This window comes from Oryzias latipes, chromosome 24, assembly GCF_053564925.1.
Source record: "Oryzias latipes strain Hd-rR chromosome 24, Olatipes_Hd-rR_3.1".
Lineage (NCBI taxonomy): Eukaryota > Metazoa > Chordata > Actinopteri > Beloniformes > Adrianichthyidae > Oryzias > Oryzias latipes.
The window spans coordinates 16,718,409-16,740,279 of record NC_136260.1 but is presented as its reverse complement, the minus strand read 5'-3'; the positions used below and the strand labels follow the sequence as shown (position 1 = coordinate 16,740,279).

At 39.2% G+C, this 21,871-nt stretch overlaps 1 protein-coding gene across 20 annotated transcripts in view; it reads right to left on the bottom strand.

The window, feature by feature from the left end:
- The window catches only part of sash1a (SAM and SH3 domain containing 1a), a 167,971-nt gene that overhangs the window by 40,773 nt on the left and 105,327 nt on the right, over positions 1-21,871 (bottom strand). For 14 of the 20 annotated variants that reach the window (XM_078942723.1, XM_011491627.4, XM_078942724.1 and 11 more), the window contains exon 2: positions 1,983-2,111. In XM_078942723.1, the coding sequence (XP_078798849.1) occupies positions 1,983-2,111 (129 nt within the window). Of the gene's footprint in view, positions 1-1,982; positions 2,112-10,727; positions 11,384-21,871 lie in introns of those variants that run through there. The other 6 variants (XM_078942729.1, XM_078942734.1, XM_078942735.1 and 3 more) reach the window with 3 other exon arrangements.

The following is a 21,871-nucleotide window of genomic DNA, read 5'->3' as shown; positions in this document are numbered from 1 at the left end:
TTGTTCCAGAGGTTCTATAGTTTACTCAGACCCAGACTCTCAATTTCACTCTCATATCATATGATGTGGAAGGATTTCGGATGATTTTTTTTGTGCAATCTGTTTTATTTTGAAAGGCGTTTGTGCAGGCCTTCTCAAATGTATGCACCTGTGACTTGCTTTATTGAGGGAGTAATATGTCTTCTGATAAAGATAAGATGCAGACGTCCTTCACTGGTTAATCACTCTCTAGAAAAAATAAAAACTCACTGAATTTTAGGGATTTTACTCCATTAGCAGCCTTCAATGGTGGACAGGGAGGACAGGCAATGGTGAGGGGATGTGGAGGCGGTGCTTACTCCGTGCCAACAGTCCCACCCACAACTTAAAGGGAAACTTCCAATGAACTACTGCTGCTCTACAGAAACTATGTCCTAAAAGATGACAGGTTCTTAGATTTGGGCTAAAAACGACATTATCATAATAAAAGACCACAGGGAACTCTTTTAGAATAACTCAATAGATGATTGGAGATAGGAAATCTGTGAAGTCTGAATTCTTCCTTGTAGGAGTTAAATACTTATTTCAGCACCTATGTACAAATGTATTCTTAAAAAAACCCGACAAATGCAGTTTCCTAGATTCTTTGTTGAAGCAAATCTAGGATTACCATTACAAAGCCCTCAGCTCATTTGGTAGTGTAACAGACAGAATCTGTGACTGGCAAATCCCTTTTTGATGCATGGTGCGTCTTAATTGTGTGCTTTTTGTTTTTAACTTTAGCTAAAAACTCTTTATTTAAAACATGAAGGGATGTAGGAAATCCAAAGATGTCTGTGCAGCAAGGGAGTGCAAGAGTTGTATCAATTGAAGCTTTTTTAATATGCCAATAGATTTTATTATGTGTAAAATAAAGTAAACATTAATAATATATTTGGTCTAAGCAATTTCCCAAACAACAGTAAGAGAATACGCATGTATTATGTAAATAAATGAGTGCAAATTGATTCCCTGCTCAGTTCCAAGACTCTGTTATTTTTACCGTTGCAAAGTTTTTGAGCAAAACTGACAAAAAGAAACTTGGTTTTCGAACATTTTTTCTGAAAAGCAACCAGGAAAAAAAATGTTTTTTTACCTTTACATTCCCCAAAAGCAGTTGCAAAAATAATTTCAGGAGATCAGAGCATAAAAATAAAAGGCAAAGTTCAATCTATACAGTGTGGGTTGTATTTTTGATAGTTTTCAGTAAGGTGTTTTCTGACCCCCTCCGTCATGCTTTTTTGTCTTCTTTTCTTCTATGTTTTCCTGCCAAAACTTTGGAGAGCGCCAGGACAGCTGCAGGGCTTCTCCGGTCTTCCCCTCTTTTTTCCTCAGCTCAGTCTTCTCCTCCTCCTCCTGCTGCTCCAGGTTCACCTCCTACTCAGCTCTTTTTCTCCACACAGGCCAAAAACTGCCATGGATGTTTTCTTTCAGCCCATTTTTCTGTCCCCAAGAGGAACTGTCGCTCAACTAATACATACCTGCACGGAATACTTAAAACAAATGATCTCAGAGGTCAAACTAAACTTCTCAGCAACTCCTAATTACAGCTTTCTCAAATAATGCACAGACAGCCATACTTTTCAACCTAACCAAATCCAAATGTGTTATTTTAAGACATCTTAAACAAAAAAGTCATTGGTAATCACAGCATTCGGTTCCATATGTTGTTTTTAAGAGCGGTTGGCTCGAGTCCCTCACAGCAGCAGCATTCTAACATGCATTTCCATGCAGCCTGGCAACAAGAGCGCTGCCCCACTACCCTATATCTTAGTGAAAAGGAGCCCCCAACCCCCCTTAACAGATCTCCAGACCACCACAGCAGACGCATCTATACATCTAGCACTCCCACGCTGCAGCACACATTCATGTTCCAAGAGGTTTTGTTTTAGGTTTAAGAGATAAAAACAACCTGAAATAGTTTTTTCTACAATTGTTCAAAATCAAAAAAGCATGAATTTTACCATGTCGAGCTCCTGGGAGACTCTGCGCTTCCGAAGCTCCTCCATGCGGTCGCTCACGTCACTGAAGCAGGTGTTGTAGTACTCTGAGTACTCCTGAGCAAGGTCATCTATGTTGCCCAGAGAACCATCCTGCAAAAAGGAAGAGAGGGGATAGTTCAACCCAAGAACAATGAAAACACAGAAACAATCAATTCAATATGATGTAAAACAAAACTGAATAGAAGAAAATAAATGTAAGATAGAGATAACAATGAAACCAGTCAGCTAAAAGCATTTTTGAATAAAAGTATCTTTAGTTGACTTTAAAAAAATGGACAGTGTCGGGCACACGAAGGGACAGAGGGAAGGCATTCCAGTGGACCGACTGGTCAGTGAAAACTAAGTTTAATATAAGAAAAAAAAAGGGTAATTATTTTTTGAACACATTTATACCACTAGGGAACAATTAAAAAGTTAAATAATATAGGAATAGCACCGTGCACCTTTTTAAAAACAACTGACAAAGCATTTGTAAATATGGGGAAAAAGTATTCTTTAGAGCTTTTAATCTAATAAATTAGTGAGGTAACCTGAATGTGCAAAAATGCGGAAAATCTTCTGCTCCAATTTGAAGCAGAAACATCTAAAAAAATAAAAATAAGAAAAAAAACAACAGGACCCGAGCTACATTTTCTACTTGCTTACTCATTCTTATCAGTTCTCACTCAGTATCTAGAGCCATCCAAGGTTTCTTTCTGCGTTGTGTCTTCACTGAAGCTCAATTCAAGGATGCCCTTTACCCCCTCCGATGCTCGCCAAGCTCTGAACCAAACACATTTTTTCCTGCGAGCTATGGTTTAGATCCAAAACAGTTCCTCCCGGTGTGGGAAGGATGTGTTGAAGGTTGAGGGAGGAAGCCATTCTCTAAACAGAGAGGATCTTAGCTAAAATAAATAAACACAACTCAATACACTGAAAGGGAATGGGGCTGTTACATTGGTGGTGATATTATAGAACCACTCAGATCGAAAGTTGTGTGTTTAACATGTTCTTTTGGCATTTTTCACATGATATTAAGCTTAAAGTTGCATTTCTGACTATTACTTTATTCAAATCACTGTGAACCAGGAGCAGACGTAAAAATGCAGTTGGAAAAAGCTTGTGACGTAGTGACAACAAAGGTGAATTTTCAATTAACTCCTGCCGCTCTACAGAAATCATGTCAAATTTTTTTTAGCCAAGACTGCATTATCATGATATAAAGACCGTTGAAAACATTATTAATATAGATCAAAACAGGAGGGACTGTCAATTATGTCGTCTTACAACATGTAACTTATTTTAGAAAAAGCATTTCTTAAACGCATTTAATTAATAATAATAAAAAAGGTTTGCAGGGACGCAAAGTAACAAAATTGAGAATGCTTTGCAGTTTCTAGCCTCGGTTAAAACAGCAGAGGTTGCCAACAACTGAATATTCATCAGTGTTGATCTAATCTGTGCCAGGCAGACAGCAAGAATTGAGTCACTTTGCAGGATCCAAACAGTCTCTCAGTCTTTCTTAACCGGACTCCCTATCTGAGTGCCAGGCTGCAAATGAAAGGTTCACTGTGAGTGATGCCACCCACCAACCCACCCACAGACACACAAACACACACACACGCGCACACACTCACAGCAAGACTAAATCACACAGGGGCATAAGGCCTTCCTCAGATATTTGGTGTCTAGTCAGGGAAAAGCTGCATTAGCATGCACACGCATGCAAGCAGGGCCTTTTGCAAAACATCAGACCAAAACAAACTGATGCACGGCGGCTGTAAACAACACAGCTGTGGTGTGAAGCAGCAGTTGTTAAATGTTTCATCGACCAAATAATCAATGTAAAAGAAACACTGTTTTTTCCCCCCCTCAACATATGGTTTAAGATGATCAGGAATGTCAGCGGGAACACCCCTGAGCAGATGCCTGACACTGACCAAAGCACTCGCTCATTACATAACTACTACAATGAACACAAAGCCACTGGCTGAAATAAAGCAGATCTATTCAAATGACCATAAAAAGCTATTATCTCTAAACAACAGATGAATATGATGAAAGTCCTAACTACTTTAGGATTTAAGCAAATAAATAAAGAATGCAAGCCCTATAAAGAGGTATGCTGGATGCAAACGTTTTAATTTGCCAACTTTAAAGAGGTATTCACAGGTATGAACCATTCCGACATTCCTCCATGAGCTCATAGACTTTCAGTACATCTGACTCTAACATGAAACATCCTCCTAAAAAGTGAAACTTCACATACTGTGGGGCTTTCATGAAGAGTAAAGCTGTCGGATCAGAAGCCAGAAAAGCAGACGGCTGGGATTTCTTTTTTATTTTTTGTAAACTGGGCGCAGAAGCAAAAATGAATGCAGGAAGGAGGATTTCGGGGCAGCTGTTAAGTAAAAGGAGAATCAAACATCTGCTGTTTGGAAACAGCAATCCCCCAAATTCAGATTCTTTCCCTGAGTGTTTCTTTCATATCATCCCACTTTAAAAAAAGGAAATGGGTAAAACCATTTATCCTAACTAGAGTCTTCTTTTACAGATGATAATATGAATTATTCTCAACAGATTATGGATATTTGAGAAAAGTCTTGGTTTAGGTGATGTAAGATATCCTCCACCCTGGGTGTGGAGGAGTCCAACTCCCTACATGACCTGAACAATGGTGACAGAAGGAACACCCACAGACGAATGTGCGACAAATTTGAAGTGCTTTACCAGATTTAGCTAAACATAATCTCAAATGAATGACATTTTAAACCACAATGTTACCCATCAAAAGATAAGAAAATACGGTTTTAAAATGTGTGGATACAAATGTTTAAAGTTCTGAAAATTTATATAAGGTTAACATGCATGACCAAGTGATCATACTTCCATATACATATTATATATTTATATAATTCTGACTCTGGTGTGAACCTGGTGGGATATCCATTTCCAAAGAGAATGGCAATGATCTTAAAGGATTCCTGTTTGTAAATCTTGTTCTAGTTGTAAATGTACAGCCTCCGAAGTGGATGTGCTCCTACTGTATATCCTTTCCCTGACTAATAAACATACACAGCTGCTTAAGATAAGAAAATTTCCTAAGAATTTCCTCCTTTGCACTAAATAGTGCCTCTAATGAGAAACCTTCTTTTTGATAGTCATTCTTGTTACAGATGCATTGAAATCACATCTAGCTGCTACTTTTGTTCATGGCCCACATCATCTCCACATCCAACCATTAGAAGAGGAAAAAAAAAGCTTTGGTAAGATTACATATTATAAATTTAACTTAACTTATAGAACTCAATTTACAAAAAAGGAGCTGGTGTTTGATTCTGCTCTTAAACAATTCGTAACTTTGCAGAGATCTATTTTAAATATCCTCTAAAACTAAGATTTGCGTCATTTATCTTATAAATACAACTAAAAGTCTAAATTCAAGTGAGGTACAAACATGAGTGACGCATGGAGAAGAAGCCGTCTTCAATCAGAAAGTCTTAAAATTCCCTTCATTCTTACAAATCCAGTGGTGTATATAAACAGCTCAATGGAAGAAAGAGGAAGAGTTTATGTTCAAACCTTTCAGTGACTGCAACTAATTCTAACAAATACAAGCAAGTCTCCATGGAGTCAACAGAAGAACACAGGATTGATTGATGTGACACAACAATCATAGTTTAGTTTATTTATTACAGAATTTTCTGTACTATAGGCACAGCAGATTATAAGGTGCACCGTAGGGTTGGCCGATGTCCCTTAAATTGGCAGTTGACGATTTTTGCAGTAAACCCTCGGGATGGACGATGATTTTTAATTTTTCGCTATTATATAATTATTATTTGCTATTTTACTTTATTACTTCATTTATTTTATTTCCCAACTAATGACTGATCCGCGATGATCCAGTATAAACTGAGGGAAGTGACTTTAACAAAAAATAAATAAATAAATAACAAACAAAAAAGAAAAGAAGTAGTCCGCTCCTGCACTTGATTAGTCAAGTGGACCGGTGGACCGAGCGACCGTGTCTCTGAGCAGAGCAGCCGGACTTTGTGTTTGAGGGGAAGGGAGGATGCTTTGTTACGTGTGCGCTATGTGTGGGAGACTTCAGACTGCCATCCGTCCCGCAGCTCTACGTGAACGAGCTACCGAACTCAGGAGAACCAGGTCTTCCAGTAAAAGTGTGTGTCCGGGCAGAGCTCAGTGTTTTCAAAGCAGAAATGCCGCTCAGTCCTTAGAAACCGTTCAAACAATCACGTGGATTTGTGGTTCCAGTGGTGTCCCGACAAAATAAAGGCTGATGTTATTCCCACATATTTATGTGCAGCCAAGCTGCAGATTGCGGCATTTCCTACATGGATTTTATGTTCATCAAAGGTTAAATGTTCTTAGTCCGTGTTAGCCTCTCCTAACCCTGGTTTCTTCCGGCTCCGTTCTTCAACAGACTAACTTGTTTATTTTTGAAATTATGTAAAATATGTATGAAATAAGAATATAAGAAAAGCTTATTTTTATCAGATTATGAGAATAATTTTTAATTAATTCTTTTGTCGAGGAGGGGCTAGGTCACACAGACGCAGAGCAGTAGTGCACTTGGCACAAGCATTGTCATAGGGGAGGCTCTGACTGTTCATTTTACTGTGGCAGGAACAATACCCGGTGGAGGGCGGAGTCATGTCAATGTGTTTGCGGTGAGATTGCTTTCACTTGTTACACAATCTCGGGACTGGAATGGCAGCTTCAAATTACCACTGGCTGGTTTTGTTGCATGGTTCAGAGATTGGGTGAAGAACAAAATGCTGATAAATGTCAAGTTTCGAGAAAAACTCTGCTTTTAACATAAAAAGAAATAAAAGCTATTTCCAGCCCAACAGCTCCAGCATCAAGAAAGAAATGAGTCCATAACATGCTACCCAATGACACAAGCCGCTCAGGCAGCAAACATCACACTATCCGTACAAATTTTTGCCCTACGTAATCCAGCAGCAGAAGGATAAACTGTATGACTTACATGGCTTTAACGTGTGAACATGAACAATCTTGTTACATTAAATGCTAAAAAGTTGCAGTGGAGTATTTAAGAGAAGACAAAAACAATCTCTGATAAAACAGCAACATCAGCCTCTCAAGAGGGACCGATGGAGGGCTGGTCATGGTAAGGCCAGAGGCCACGGCTCACTCCGTTTCAGACAGCTTCCTAAGGATATCCGCAGCCTGAGCAGAACCGCGCTCCGCTGTCCCAGCAGAGGAAGCCTGCCAGATCTGTATGTGACCTCAATAATTAGACTGGACAGGGAGGGTGGGGGGGCAAGTCCAAACGGGGAGAGTTGAAGTGGGCAACAGTGGACAATGGCAAGCATTTGCAGACCATGCAACATAATTGACAAAAGACATTTAATTGTTCTACACTTTAGCAGTAGAATGTGGACACATTAGCTGCAACCAGTTATTAAGTGTTACATGGGAGGAGACCTGCAGGGATCACATCATCAAACCATCTGCTCCTGAGACACAATCAATAACTGAATGACTAAAGCTGTACAACATTCTAATGTTGAAACTCAATCCGCTTCATCATCAGTCCTTTTGAAGGAGACACGCTCCCACCCACACTGAGGAAACACTACAAAATCCATAATGGCATGATCCAACATGGACTCCAAGCAAACAAAGGAAATGTTCTTATGTGGACAAAATGAGGTTGAGGATCCACTCTGATGAATATTGCATTTTTGCCGTTTTTAATGTGTTCTTGTGGCATTTTTCTCATGATGGATAAAGAAAATAAAGCCTAAACTACATTTCTGAGTATTTCTTTATTCAAATCATTGTGAATCAAGAGCAGACAGAAAAAACTTCTGCTTGAAAAAGGCCATATCTGTGATGTAGAAAACACGCTGGGTGGGCCAACAGCTCCCGCTCCGCTCCATTCCGATGCATTCACTTGCAGACAAATAGATCTTTGTTTTCCTCGTCCGAGTTGGTATGTGGCTTAAAACGGATGGACAGACAGATGACGGGAAGTGGGGCCGGGCTTACTCTGCGCCAACAGTCCAAAACCACAACTCAAAGGCAATTTTTTGATGAACTACTGCCCCTCTGCAGAAATCGTCATAGAATATGCCGAAGGGCTACAACGCTTTTAAAAATATATCAAGAGATGATCAGAGTGGGACTTTGAAAGGTGACTAACAGCTTAGGATAATTTAAAATGCATCCATTTTCTTTAATTTGGTTAAAATTCAATAACTAATAACTAAAAATAACTAAATGGAAAGAAGGAAAATCTTTCATTTCCCCAGTTTTACTGCTCCTCTATATATTTTTAAGGTTCATAATGAATGTGATAATTCATTCACTGAAAGATTTAGCCAGAATTTATAGCTCGGCATCAATTATTTACATTCATACTTGTGTTTGTTACATTGCTTTGCTTAAACCCCACCAAACATGCGATGGCAATGCAACCTTGTTTGCTTTAAATAGAACGGATTGGAAAGTTGTGTGTTGATGCTAATGTTAGCAACCCCTGTTTGCTTCGTTGCTCATCGTCGTCACATGTTGCGACGGCATCACGGTCAGGACGATGAAGAAGCATAAATCCAGTGAAACAGCACATATGGTCTCCAGCTGCCATAAACTTCTACCACAAATAGTGGCTTTCTTGGGCATTCTCATTAACACATTCTTCCCCCATTACTGAGCATTTTAATCCTCAGACACAGTGAGCACTTAGACACAAACTGACAATCCCTCGTACTTGGAGTTAAAATCTACTTTAATGCCATTAATCTAGAAAACACTGGAGTCTTTGTAGTCGACTAACTGTCCATCCACAGCCACTTAGATATTCAGATCTCATGATTGCCATGTGTACATACAACAGTGGATCTGAGGTTTGTTAGCCTGAGGGGGGCCAATCTGTAAAGGCATGAAGATCTGCTCTCACGTGTGGAGCGCCCAGACCAAACACACGCACAGCAATGATTCCAGAAAGGCAAACACGTTAAGACCAAACCCAAATATAAAGGGCATTCCCATGTAGACTCCCAAGCCAAACAAAAGCCATTCAAAGCTGAAGTGCAAGAGGTTATATATACCTCAGATCCACACTTCATTGTGACCCTACAATGTGTTTAAAGATGGAGATTGAGCAAATTGTTAGAATAAAGTTCAGCGTAAAGGGCAGTTTGTTCACTACATTATTTGGTATGACATTTAAACAATTGAAAAGACATTAATGTGTTAGTGCTGCAAAACTGAAGCAAAGACAACCACAAAAAATTAAGCTGGACAATGAGGAAAAAATAAATAAAATAAAAAGGTTAGTCTGAGAAAACAAGAAAAGTCACACTGTTACAACCCCAACCGGTGCACCAAAAACAGTGAGCAATATTGGAGCTAGACATTTTTGAGGCAGATGCCAGCTAAGACCAGGAAAACTAAGACGTCCATGGATATGTTTGCGAGTGGATGCATCGGAATGGAGTGGAGCAGTTTGCGGCCGACCGATTGCAGCACCTATGTCACACCTACAAGCTTTTTCTAACAGCATTTTTCGTCTGCTCCTGACTCACAAAACTTTGAATCAAAAAATACTCAGAAATGCAATTTTAGGCTCAATTTTCTTTAAACATGTCCTCCACCATGAGAAAAATCCTACAAAATCATGATAAAAACACAATTGTCATAGTAATAGAGAGACTAAGTCCTGAACAGACTTTATAAGATTTATATCTTCAGTTGAGGTGATTTTGTGAATAATTAAGAAATAATTTTTAATTTCAACAGCATATGTGTTTTCTTGGATGTCAATAAAAATACAGCCCTCCTCTACGTTTGACTATTTAATTAGTGAACATAATATAATAAACATTTTCTACTGGAGTTCAGATGGTTTAGAACATTAGATAAATTTTTGATTGCAGTTCAAGGGAGGGAAAGACAACAAAGACAAACACGGCCTTGCAGGCATTTGCCTTCAGAGTAATAAATCTGGATAAATTGCCTGGTTGAGAGCCAGGTCTCCCACCTAATGTCAGAGGGGCAGGACAACACCACACCCACAACCCAGCATCATCCTTGACACACACACAGAGACCTGCATTAACACAGTTCACATCCAAAGTGCCAGACCAAATCAGATTAACACCTCTGTTGCAACAGACTGGAAGTGACTCCAACACATCTGGTCAGCAGATCAATCAGACCTTAAGATTCAACCACACAACAAAGTTGTGTAGTGGAGGTGTGTTGCTATGACACATGGCATCCCTGGATAGAAATTCACTCATCCAAAGGATATTTAAAAAAAATGCTGTCAGTAACTGATACAGCAAAAGTAGGACCCTGACTTTGCAAAAGAAGAAAAAAAAAAAAGCAGGATAGAAGCTTTTGTAAAACACAAAAGATTGGATAAATAATTCAGCAGATTTGTGCGCACAGCTAACTAACAACTGTATTAAAGTTAATTCACCAGAGCAGAACCTCCAGCAAATGACTATAGTATAAATTCAGCAGTGATGAGCCAAATCTGCTCCAAACTTTAGGCAGATTGCGGAACGTTTCTACACAGTGCGCGCTCAGTTGCGCGCAGATCCACAAATCACAACCACTTTTAAGGATAGGAAGGGAGAAAAGGGGGGGGGGGGGGGGGGTGTAATCCCATTTGAGTGTGATGTCAGCCTATGAACCCCCCCCCCTCCCAGAAAAAAAAAAACTTACCAGCATCCCTATGAAGTCCGTCCACAGTTGTGTAAAAGTGTCGGGCGCAGCTGCGCCTGACTGGGGCTCCACTGAGGGCACACCGGCTCCCTGATCACCTTCCATGATATTTGAATGTATAAATGTCAAAACCTGGATGTGTATATATGTTTACGAGACGCGCAATCAAGCCTGCTTTACTGAAGATTGTCGGTGAAACACCGGGGAAATGTCCCTCCGCTGTTATTTGGCAGAACTGAAAGTTTGGTGACCAAAGTGCGCCTCGACATTTTTATCCACCAAAAGTCCCAAACTAAGACTCCAAAACAATAAGAAACGGTGAAAGTTGGCCCGGCGTTTGTGCAGAAACGGTCTGAAAGCTTTAGAAGCGAGCTGGAGTGGATCCGTGGCGTGCTCCTGACTCCTCCACTGCGCGGCTACGTGCACCGCGTAAAGCCCACGGCGGCGCAACGCGCTTCCAAAGTCAACGAAAAAGTTTGCAAAGTTTCAGGGAATCGTCCAGATAGGTGAAGGAGAGCCGACTAAAGTCCCGAAACAAACGCGTTTTTCTGAAGAACAAGCCCGACGCACGCAGAGACCGACCACATACTGCGCCTCCCCCCTCCTCACTCACTCCTCCTCCTCCTCCTCCCAGCAACATTACAGCAGGAAGACAGAAAAGGGACAGACAGGGAAACACTCATTTGTCCATCAATCCGCTTACGAATTCATGAGTTATTTGTCTTCTGAACCTTAACCAAAAGAAAACTTGTTGATGTATCCACATTTGCCAATCAATGTCAAGACTTATCATCCAAAGTTTGATATGTGTATTGTTTCACCAACAGTGTCAGAAATGTTTTAAAATGATGATAATCATTTTATTGTTTGTTGACTTTTGTCTAAAATATGAGAAATATCTTATAATCATTGTTTTTGATTGCAATTCTACATTTTTTTCTGACATTAACTTGTATGCTTTCACAGATTAGTTACATTTTAGGATTTATGTGATCAAAAATATATTATCTAATGTAAACTTTCCATTTGTAATCGTTTAATTAGAACAGGGGACATCTGATTAATGCAAAAATACTGAATTGATTTGAAATATTTGAATATCATTTAAATCAATATTCAGAGAGCTTCCATATGTAATGGGGTTGAAAAATATGGTACCCACATCTAGAAATAATGATAAAAAAAGAAAACTAATGCCTGCATTTGAAAAAAAAAACATTTTTTTAAACTGGTAATTAAACATATCCCTAAATACTTGAAATATATGTAATACTAAAAAAATCTTTGTAAAAAAAAGCCAAAAGTTCAAGTCCAAATGGAGTCTGTTCTGGAGAGATGATTCATATTTTTCTGGTAGTTTAGTTTTATTTTCATTTAGATTGCTTGAATGAATACCATTTCCAAATCCAAACTTGTCACTTTTTTCCACATGACTATTACTTTTCTTTGGTTCTTGTAATGTCAACACAGGAATAAACAGCATTTGAAATAAGTTCACGTCATTTCAAAACTGCCAAAAGGCCAGGAATCCTCTAATCACATGCTGACAAGCTCTCCACAAAACCTGTCTCCAACCAGCTCTGAATGTGGACAAAGCCCATCCTGCACACAATGGTCTGAAAACAACAAAAGAACATGAAAAAATGTGTTTCGGGAGTGAAATTAATGCAATTTGCAACTATAAATCAAAAGCTATGATCAATAAAGAGCTAAAAATGTAGAAAATGTTGAAGAGTTCATTTAATTTTACTATAAAAAAAGCTATAACAACATGTCACAGATGCCATTGAAATGCAAGCAACATTAAGGATAATGTACAAGCATGAAATTGCACAGCTCCCCTGTCTGATCAGCCGTTTTGTTCGGCTCTGCCGAAGCTTCTCCTTTCTAATAAAGAAGTCCTGAAGCTGTCTGTCGCTCCCTGTGTGTTGTTGTTAAATGAACATTTTTCCCAGAGCGGCTGCAGCTGCCAGGTCTTATGACAGAAGCCAGCACGTCCAAGGATGGAGAAATGGAGTCCATCTAAAATGCTTTACCATTCCTCATTCGTCTGCTGTTGTTTCAGTCTGCACACGCAGTGAGCATTTAGAAGTACCTCAGGAAAAAGAGAAGAGTAAAAAATAGTGAGGTACAGGAACGTTTTGACCCCAAATTTTTTTCTACAGCCATGTCAAATGCATTCAGTTTCACAATACTGTTGCACCTGATGTGCAACAAGTGTGGAATACGAGGCCTTCTGTTAATTGTGTTTGGCATACCTCTTCATTTTTAATTTATGGATGCTAGTCCTGCAAAAATGTGACTTATTAGGGCAACACCTTATGTTAAAATGGGTAAGTCAACTATGAAAATGCTTGAGATGTTGACTTTACATCTCAACTCAACCAGTTTTCTTCTTAGAAAGTAGAGATTGCTCAGTCCAGTTCTCATATAGTCGATGTACCTAAACCTCCTTCCTCCACATGTATTATGTTAACTATTTTACAACTTTTATTTTACAAATTTTTCGTCCAGTTTCATCCTGTGAGCAGTTTATTTTGCTCCTCTGCATATGCTCACACCATTTAACTCCCTCAGTTCACTTCTGCACTTTGGTTCACCTTCCCCCCTCAAGGGGACAAGAGTTTGAATGTTTGACCCACACAAGAGTGTAGATGAGGTTTCACACAAAAAAGAGCAGACAATCCCAACCAACAACCCCAAATCAAACCTGTCAGAGTGAATGCACCCCTAATGAAGATAAAGGAGAGTTTGTTGACTCCACAAAACTTCCCTCACACTCGTTTTGTGCATAGAAGCAATTTTCTTACACCTAAAACTTAGGGAGCATGATGTCAAATAAGAAAATGACTTTACGTGATTTGAATATCTTAGCGAGAAGTTTCCTCCTTTCTAAAAATTCATGGTTGGGATTGTGTTTATTAGATCCTGCTGAGGAAACACCTGAAATCAATTTGATGTCTATACATTTTTTTGACTCCTTCCTTTAAAAGGGATGATGTCATGAATATAAATTGTTCACATGAATCTCTTTGAAGATTTTCAGAGCTTCAGGAATTTGACACATTGGGCAGATGCCAAAGATTACAGTTATTTTGGTCCATTCACAGGCTTTCATCTGCTCTTTCATCCTGCATTACTGATTATCTGCTGTAATTTTCTTTGTCTTATCAGGCTCTGACTTGGGGCAGGACTTAGCAGCACTGCTTCACAAAAATTCTCAAAGGATTCAATGATTTCAAGCTTTTTTATTCTGCATATCCACCCTCCAGTTTCTTTAGTCAGGAAGTGGAAATGTGCGAGACACAGACCTTTGGCTACCAATACAATTGCATTTGTTAATTTAGGACATTTATTTGTACTTGCTGAGGTCAAGAGATGCACACGTCCAAGCAAAGATTGCTGAAATGTCTGTTTGTTAACATAAACGTCAAGGAAAAGAATAGAGATCTCTAGCAATATTGCCTGAATTTTAATTTATACTGGACAAAGCAGGTTGTGTGGCTTTTGAAGGACACAAAATCTTGTTTAGATATTTGTTAAATAATTTGAGGGAATTGAGCTTGTAATACAACAGATTGTGCTGTAAAACATTTGTCATATCTTCTGCTTTTTTGTTAGTGAGGAATTTTTGGGCCTCTTAAGAAAAATCCGACACACTTGCTTTTCGTGTGAATGCACAAAGGGAGAAGTAGCTTAAAGAAGTCCGGAGTGACAAAAATGAACTTGTCATGAGTCATCACAGAAGTGTCCACAAAGCTTCAAAACAGATCACTACCCCCTTATTACAGGAAAGCATGACACACAATGAAAGTCTTAGAAAGACCTCACATTATGCCAAGCTATATTTTCCTATATGAAAGCGGAAATACTTCCGAAAAACCAACATGCACGTGGTAACCACCTGAAAAGAATTCAATCGGAACAAACCAACTGGAGTCATGAGCCTATGTTGATGTCCTAAAATAAATACAACAGACTGGATTACAGTGAAAAATGCTGGCATTTAAATCACATAGCAGCAGCAATGGCAAAAGTTTTGAAGTAACAATCTTGTGTCTACATTTTTAAGAGAGGAGCATGACAGAGCATCACTTGGCTTTCAGGATTCAGCAAGATCACAAGGACATTTGGGACCTCACAAAGAATCAAACAAATCCTCCACTTGAGTCATTTTCCTAACTACTCCCATCCCTCAACAGTCAAGATAACCTCATAGTGGAATTTAGGGGAAGCAGGACTCTCTTGATAGAGGGAGTGACCCTCAATGGAGGTCAGGGACCCTACACCCCCATGGCTTAAAAATGTCTTCATGGAGAGTCAAAACTTACTGGCTAGCATGCTTTTAGGGACACCTACAGCATACTTTAGGAATGCTTCAGATTATTGTTTCAAAGTAAAGTCCACATATTCCATTCTAAAATCTAAAGCCGATCCGGATGGACTAAATGTTGCAATTCCTCAAATGACCACCGGAGCTGGATTTCAGAAGGCTTTTCAGATGTTTATCATGGTATAGTGTTTTCTTGCTATATCGCTGTTCACCTTCTGAAGTCTCGCTGTTTAACAGATTTTTTCAAAGTGCAATTTTTACTGTGTTTTGCGTCTTGATTGGCTGTTGACCTTGTCAACCAATCTCCTCCATGTTTCCCTGTACAGAAGGCGTACAGCTTGTCAAAGCTACATAAATCTTCGATTCCGAACAGATCTCGGTTTTCCTTCTATAACACTGGACTTATTTTTCTGCGAAACAAGAGAGAGAATTTTGAAAATATTAACCTGTCCTTGCCTAAAAAAAGTGTATAAAGTGTGTATTGTGTGGTATTATACCCTTAAAACATCTATATTCCTACTTTTATTAACCGCTGGTCATTTTTAGAAGGTAACTCCCCCAATAAACAAGGGACTACTGTATACAAGTGTGTGTGTTTTTGAAATCATGTGTTGTGATTTTATCACTATTAGTACCTTGTTTATAATTGTTGTTTGCATTTATGCTGCAGTTGTTTGCATTTATGCTACATTTTCTTTGTTCTTGTTTTTTTATATTATTCTTAGTCTTTTTTTTCCCCTCTGCTGTCAGTTGCTATGGTGATAAACAAATTTCCCAAGTGTGGGATCAATAAAGTATTTCTGATTCTGATTCTGAGCATGGTTTGTTTTATTGGCTGGTGTCTATCACTACAAAACTTTGCAACCAAGAGTGGCTGTTAACCGTACAGATTAGGTTGGTTGCTATGATGATGTGTTCAGTGTTGATGGCCAGAGAGTGCTAGCATGGATTAGCATGAGCAAAGCTACAGAAAGTCCACAACTAAAGGTAACCAACCCTGGTAAACTTGAGTGCCAGTTCACTTGCTTTTTGTTGTTGCTTTTTACTTGTGGATTAATGAGTGAAAATAAACTAAAGTGAGTAAATGACATAAGCGGCCTTTTTTATAAAAAGGTATAAAAAGAAATCAGAATCTTGAAAACATTTGACAATTTCCTTTAACCATAAATGGTGAAGTCAGGAGTGCGTACAGTAGTCAGATGACTCATAGGACAAAAGAGTTTTTTTTGCCACTTTTTGACTCATTACCTGTTTCGACCTTGTTTTGGGCAATGCCGCCCTAAATGGGTATCCGGCTGGAATTGCAAGGCTTTCTAAGTGGTTTGGTCCACTTGAGTCATTGGTTTACTCCACAGAGCGTTGTTTGCAAAAAGTAAACCAAGCAAAACAAAATGGTAAAGATTTTCAGTGTGGGTCACACAATGTAAAGAAGGAGGAAAGTGTAGTTATCGAGAAGATGATTCTATCAAATATCAAAAGTGTATCCTCTTTTAGATAACTACACCTTGCTCCTGTACATTGTGTGAGCAACACAAAAAAATGTTATACTTAAGCTACATTCATGCCAGGCTCAGAAATGTGCATTCAATGGACCACTTTCAATGAAAAGTCTATGTAAGTCTATGTAAACGTGTGTATATGCATGTTGCAGGCTTCCTTGTTCATAACGCTTGCGTTAACACATCGCTATGCAAGTTTCTAAGTCTGTACTTGGGTTCTACATAAAAAATGCGTAACCATAGAGTGTGTGTTGAAAGTTAAACCAGCTGAACTTTGACCAGTCGGGGACTTTGATTTGGTAGTGACAAATGGCTAGTGTCCTTTTTAATCCATGGAAGTGTCAACTGTTTTAAAAATAATTGCGAAGGAGAAATAGATAATGGCGGTTTGTTGCCCGGCTGGAATTATACGACACCAAGTTTCATATATCGGAATAGAGCTGTGAAAGAAAAAGTCTGGAAAAAAATTCACGAGATTTTCCATCAAGACTCTTCCAACTGTGAGTACATGCGCTAGTATCGGGTAGGGACTGTCCAGTCCAAAGTGCTATCTTGCCATTTTCTGCATACCTTTTTAAATGAACAACTGTCTTGGAAAATTTAGCATCAATTCCTTGTAGTGAAAATGTCAAGAGCCTGATAATCCCTGGCCATTTTCTTCAAAAAAAAGTCTCTGAACCTGAGCGTATATGGTTCTTAACTTATGTGTACTGCCAGTTGCAAGAAATTACCCGTGTGTGAGAAATTTGCAGGCAGGGGTGTCCCACTGGGCTTCACACACCGCTGAATCTTGTGTGGGAGTTATCACACAACTCCAATTAGCATGACAACTAATTACTGTTTCCTCGCTGCAACCCCTCCCCAGTGTGCACACAAACACTCAGTTAAGCAGCACATTAAATTAAATCAACACCTCAGTCTTTCTACCAAAAACAAAGCTTGGGGAGCATTCGCTGGCACATGGTGTTTGTGTGTTCAAGATTTTACATTTCATAAGGAGCTCTGGGCTTAATACTGAAGTGCTTTGAAAGCTGGAAAAACAGGGAGAAGGGCAAAAGAGTGGGAGATAAAAATATAAATTTGTACAAAAGAGGGAAAAAATACATGGAAAACAGCAGCAAGCTAATGTAGAAAATCAACATGCATAGAGTTTAACAACCAGCTCAAAAATCTATAATGAAAAACAATCTGGACAAGGAGCTAGTCAAACTATTACACCAGTCACTTTTTAATGTGATAGAAAGCCAGAAAAATGCCTTTGACATCCTGAGTAAAAAAAATACAATTTCAAGGATCAACACAGATCAAGTCCTTGGTCTGAAGCAAGATTCACGACATTTGCACCTTTTCCACGTTTTGCACCAAGACTCTTCCAACTGTAGGTGTTGGAGATGCACTCTTAAACAGTATAAATAGAAAAATAAGAAGAGGCCCCTCCCTGCTTGTCCAGCGTGGGCTAAACTAAACCGTTGTGTCTGTAGCTTCATTTTTGTTTTTAAAATTAATGGTTAAGAATTAGAAGAGCTCTGATTTTAGTTAAACTGAATAAATGTGCATTAAAGTGGATTACATGGATAAATCTCAAACTGTTGGTTATAGGGAAGGAATTTCAGTAAAGCAGTAGAAACTGCAGAGCCCTTACATTCGCTTTGTATAGATAAAAAGCAACACAAACTAAAATGAAAACACGGCATAGTTGTGCTAAGCCCTGGATTTCCAGATTCTCCATGCACTCCAAAGTCATGCACTATGTGATTGTGTTACAGTGCTGTGTGAGTGTGTGAACTGAGGTTCCAGGATGTTTTAATCAGGCACAGATGAGGGGACAGATGCTTATTTGAAAGTAGAAGAATGTCCGTAAGAAGAGAGATTTTGCCTCTGATCGCAGAGCAGCCTGTATTGTATGTTTGAGTTATGGGTAGCAGAGTAAAAGAAAGCAATGAAACCAGGTGCTTGTAAAATGACAAGAACTATTATTGTTTGTTGGAGTCCACAAGTGCATGGACATGTGTTGGTGTCACTCTGGGTGGAGGTCATGCGACTTGGCTGGCAGATGCGGTGGCTGGCTGAGTGGCACTGCCTGGCTCTCAGCTAACATCCAGTGTGTCATCTCACTGTAGCCTCTTTCACAAAACCTGTTTATAACCATTCTGTAATGGCTTTTTTCTCCACTCTGTTATACAGTGTGAAGTGTGCCATTGTGGGACAATGTAACATTTCTTTTCTGGTGATGTTACTCCCCTGAATTGCTTTAAGAGACGGTAACTGAAATAAAGTAGAAATTACACCATCAAATCATGGGATGATTTTGCAATGGTGTAGAGATGTAGCATGTAGAAATTTGATCGTGCCGTATATTTTTTCTGCCTTTGTTGTCCATAAAGGTATAGTTATCCTCTTGCAAGGTAGTAACAAAACCTTACAGACCATTTTTGTCTACAATGGAACAGCATTGCATTTCTTTAGACCTTTGTTACACCTCTATCACATCGCAGGGATAACACGACATAAACATCATGTTAATGCACAACTGAATGTGCCTAAGCTACAATTGGGGGCTGTAAGCTAGCAGGACTGCATGTAAACAGAGGGATTATGGGAAATGAGGATGGGGTTGCTCTGCCCCCAACAGTCCCACCCACAACTCGGAGGTGAATTTCTAATAAAGTACTGCTGCAGAAACTATGCCCTAGAAAACTACACTTTTTTTTTTTACATTTTGACTAAAAGCATCATAATCATAATTAAAAGACCACTCGGAACGCTTTTAGAATGGGTCATTGGATGATCGGAGTGGGACTTTGAAACAATCTGTTCACTTTTTTTACTTTGAAAGCATATAAATCAGATCAATAATGTTTATAAAGCAAACCAGAGGCCTGAAGTGGGTTGGGGACATTGACTAGAACTCAACAACTTTCCAAATAGGTGAATGAATTTTTTTCAGTTGTCCCATTGCTGCATCCCACAACCGACATGCTCCCTAATTTAAGTTCTAACAAAGCCAAAACAGCTGCAAAATTGCCACACAAAAAAAACATGCTCCCTTTTATAACCAACCTCCAGTGATCAATTGGTGAACTGCAACATTTAGAACTTGATTTACTTCAAATGAGAGAATAAAATGTGGGGACTGGTTTAGATGGACAGAAATTCAGCACTTTAATATCTGTTTCAAATAATATTAATAACAACAACAAAACCAATAGTAATACATGTTTTAATTTTATGTTTGTAGGCACCTGACACAGTTCAACATTTAAAAAATAAAACAAAAATGTGAGACACTGTTATGTTTGTGGACTGGTAGCAAGTTAAAAGAAGAGTCTAGAGTGAGGATGTGAAAACAGTGAGAGAAGTAATAACTCTGATATCAGAGGGAAGTGAGTTCCAGAGCTGAGTAGCAGAGCAGCAGAAAGCCTTGTTTCCCATGGTGGCGAGGCGAGGCGAGCATGAGAGACAGACAAGTGATAGAGGAAGATGACAGAGAAGAGCAGGAGTGAGTAGGGATGCGGAGAATATGAGATATGGAGGAGCAAAGGTTGTTAATGGCTTTAAAAGTAGGCAGAAGGATTTTGAATGTCAGACTGAACTGAACGGGAGCCAGTGGAGCTGCTGGAGAACAGGAGTGATGGGATAAATGGAGGAGGTCTGGTAATGAGATGAACAGCTGAAATCTGCACCAAATGCTTATGGATACATTCGTGAGTGAGGACAAAGAGAAGCAATTGCAATAATCAAAACGAGAGATATCAAGCCTGAGCAAGAACTGTAGTGGTATTGGGGGATAAGGGATGGGCGAAGGCCATTAATGCTGCATAGGTGAAAGGATACAGATTGGGTAATGAGACTGAAAGACCAGTGATCTGTTGAGGATTACACCCAGACTTTTAAACTGAAAGAAGGAACAATAAATAGCAAGCAATATTGGAGCTATCCAGCCATACAGGTCTGAGCCCATACCAGCTTAAATGAGAAAAACAAAGACGTACAGGGATAGTTGTCTGCAAGTGAATGCATTCTGAATGCACATCTGATTCACAACAATTTAAAAAAAATAAAAAAAATTAGAAAGGTCATTTTAAGCTCACCTTTCTTCATGCATGTCCCTCCATCATCAGAAAAATGCCACAAGAACATGTTAAGAACACCAAAAACTGTTTTTGGTCTCAGGGTGTACCCCACCTTTGCCCAACAGTAGCTGGGTTGGTTCCAGCTGCTCCGTGACCCCAAAAGGGGTTCAGCAGGTTTCGAAAACTGATAGATGAAAAATTAAGTGACGCAATCTGAGCCAAGAATAATTTTAAATGTGTGGGTACCAAAAAGCTTAAATGAAGTAAAAAGAATCCTCTTCTTCAAACAAAAAAAAAAAGATCAAATGCGATAAATGTTGGTTTCATGCAACATTTTCAATATGTATTCAGTCAAGCTGATTCTTTTTCCTGTCTCTTCTCTCCTCATTTCCCTCCACGTTTTTCTCCCAGTCAAGTTGGGGAGCAGTGCTTCCCCCTGCCGTAGTCAAATATACTGGCAAACCACTGAGCTCACGCCCTGCCTGTCCTAACAGGACACTTTCCCGTCCATTAAATCTTGCTGCACATCCTGTTGTACCAAGTCAGCCAGTCTCCCATATGTTAGCCTCTGAACCATAAACAGTAAAAATACATCTGTTCTTGATGTTATTAAAGTCCATGTGTGCTGTGAACACACTGCATAATTATCACCTGCAGTTCCATCCATACGGCACTTGGTTGACTAAAATAAGATCCTAAGGAAACTTATCTATGTGATGAGACAGCTTCACAGAGTTTCAGAGATGACAGTAGTTAATGAGCTAATAAAGGGTTTAAGAGTGTCTCTGCTTTGTCTAATTACTCTCATCTGTTTTCTAGAGTCATGTTAGAAAGCAGCTGGATTGCAACTGCAACCAAATTTTACAGTGGGGCAAAAAAGTAGGCTTTTCAAGATAACATTAAAACTGCATCTCTAACACGACCTCACAGTCTGCTGCTATTATTGCGATTTGAAGGAGTTTAATAATAAGATCTACAGTAGATATCCTTAAAACTCCTTAAAACCGCACTATGAGTCAGTGTTACAGATGCAGTTTTCTGGTTTTTGTTGCGTCATTTTAGCGAAAGAAGGTAAACAGATGGATGTCGGGAAGTAGATACAGGCTCACTCCACATGAACGGTACCGCCCACAACCCTGAGGCGAATTTCTAATTAACTACTGCCGCTATGTCATAGAAAACGAATTATGTATGGGTTAAACAATAGTCTTCAGTTTTAAAATGAATGAATCTAAATCT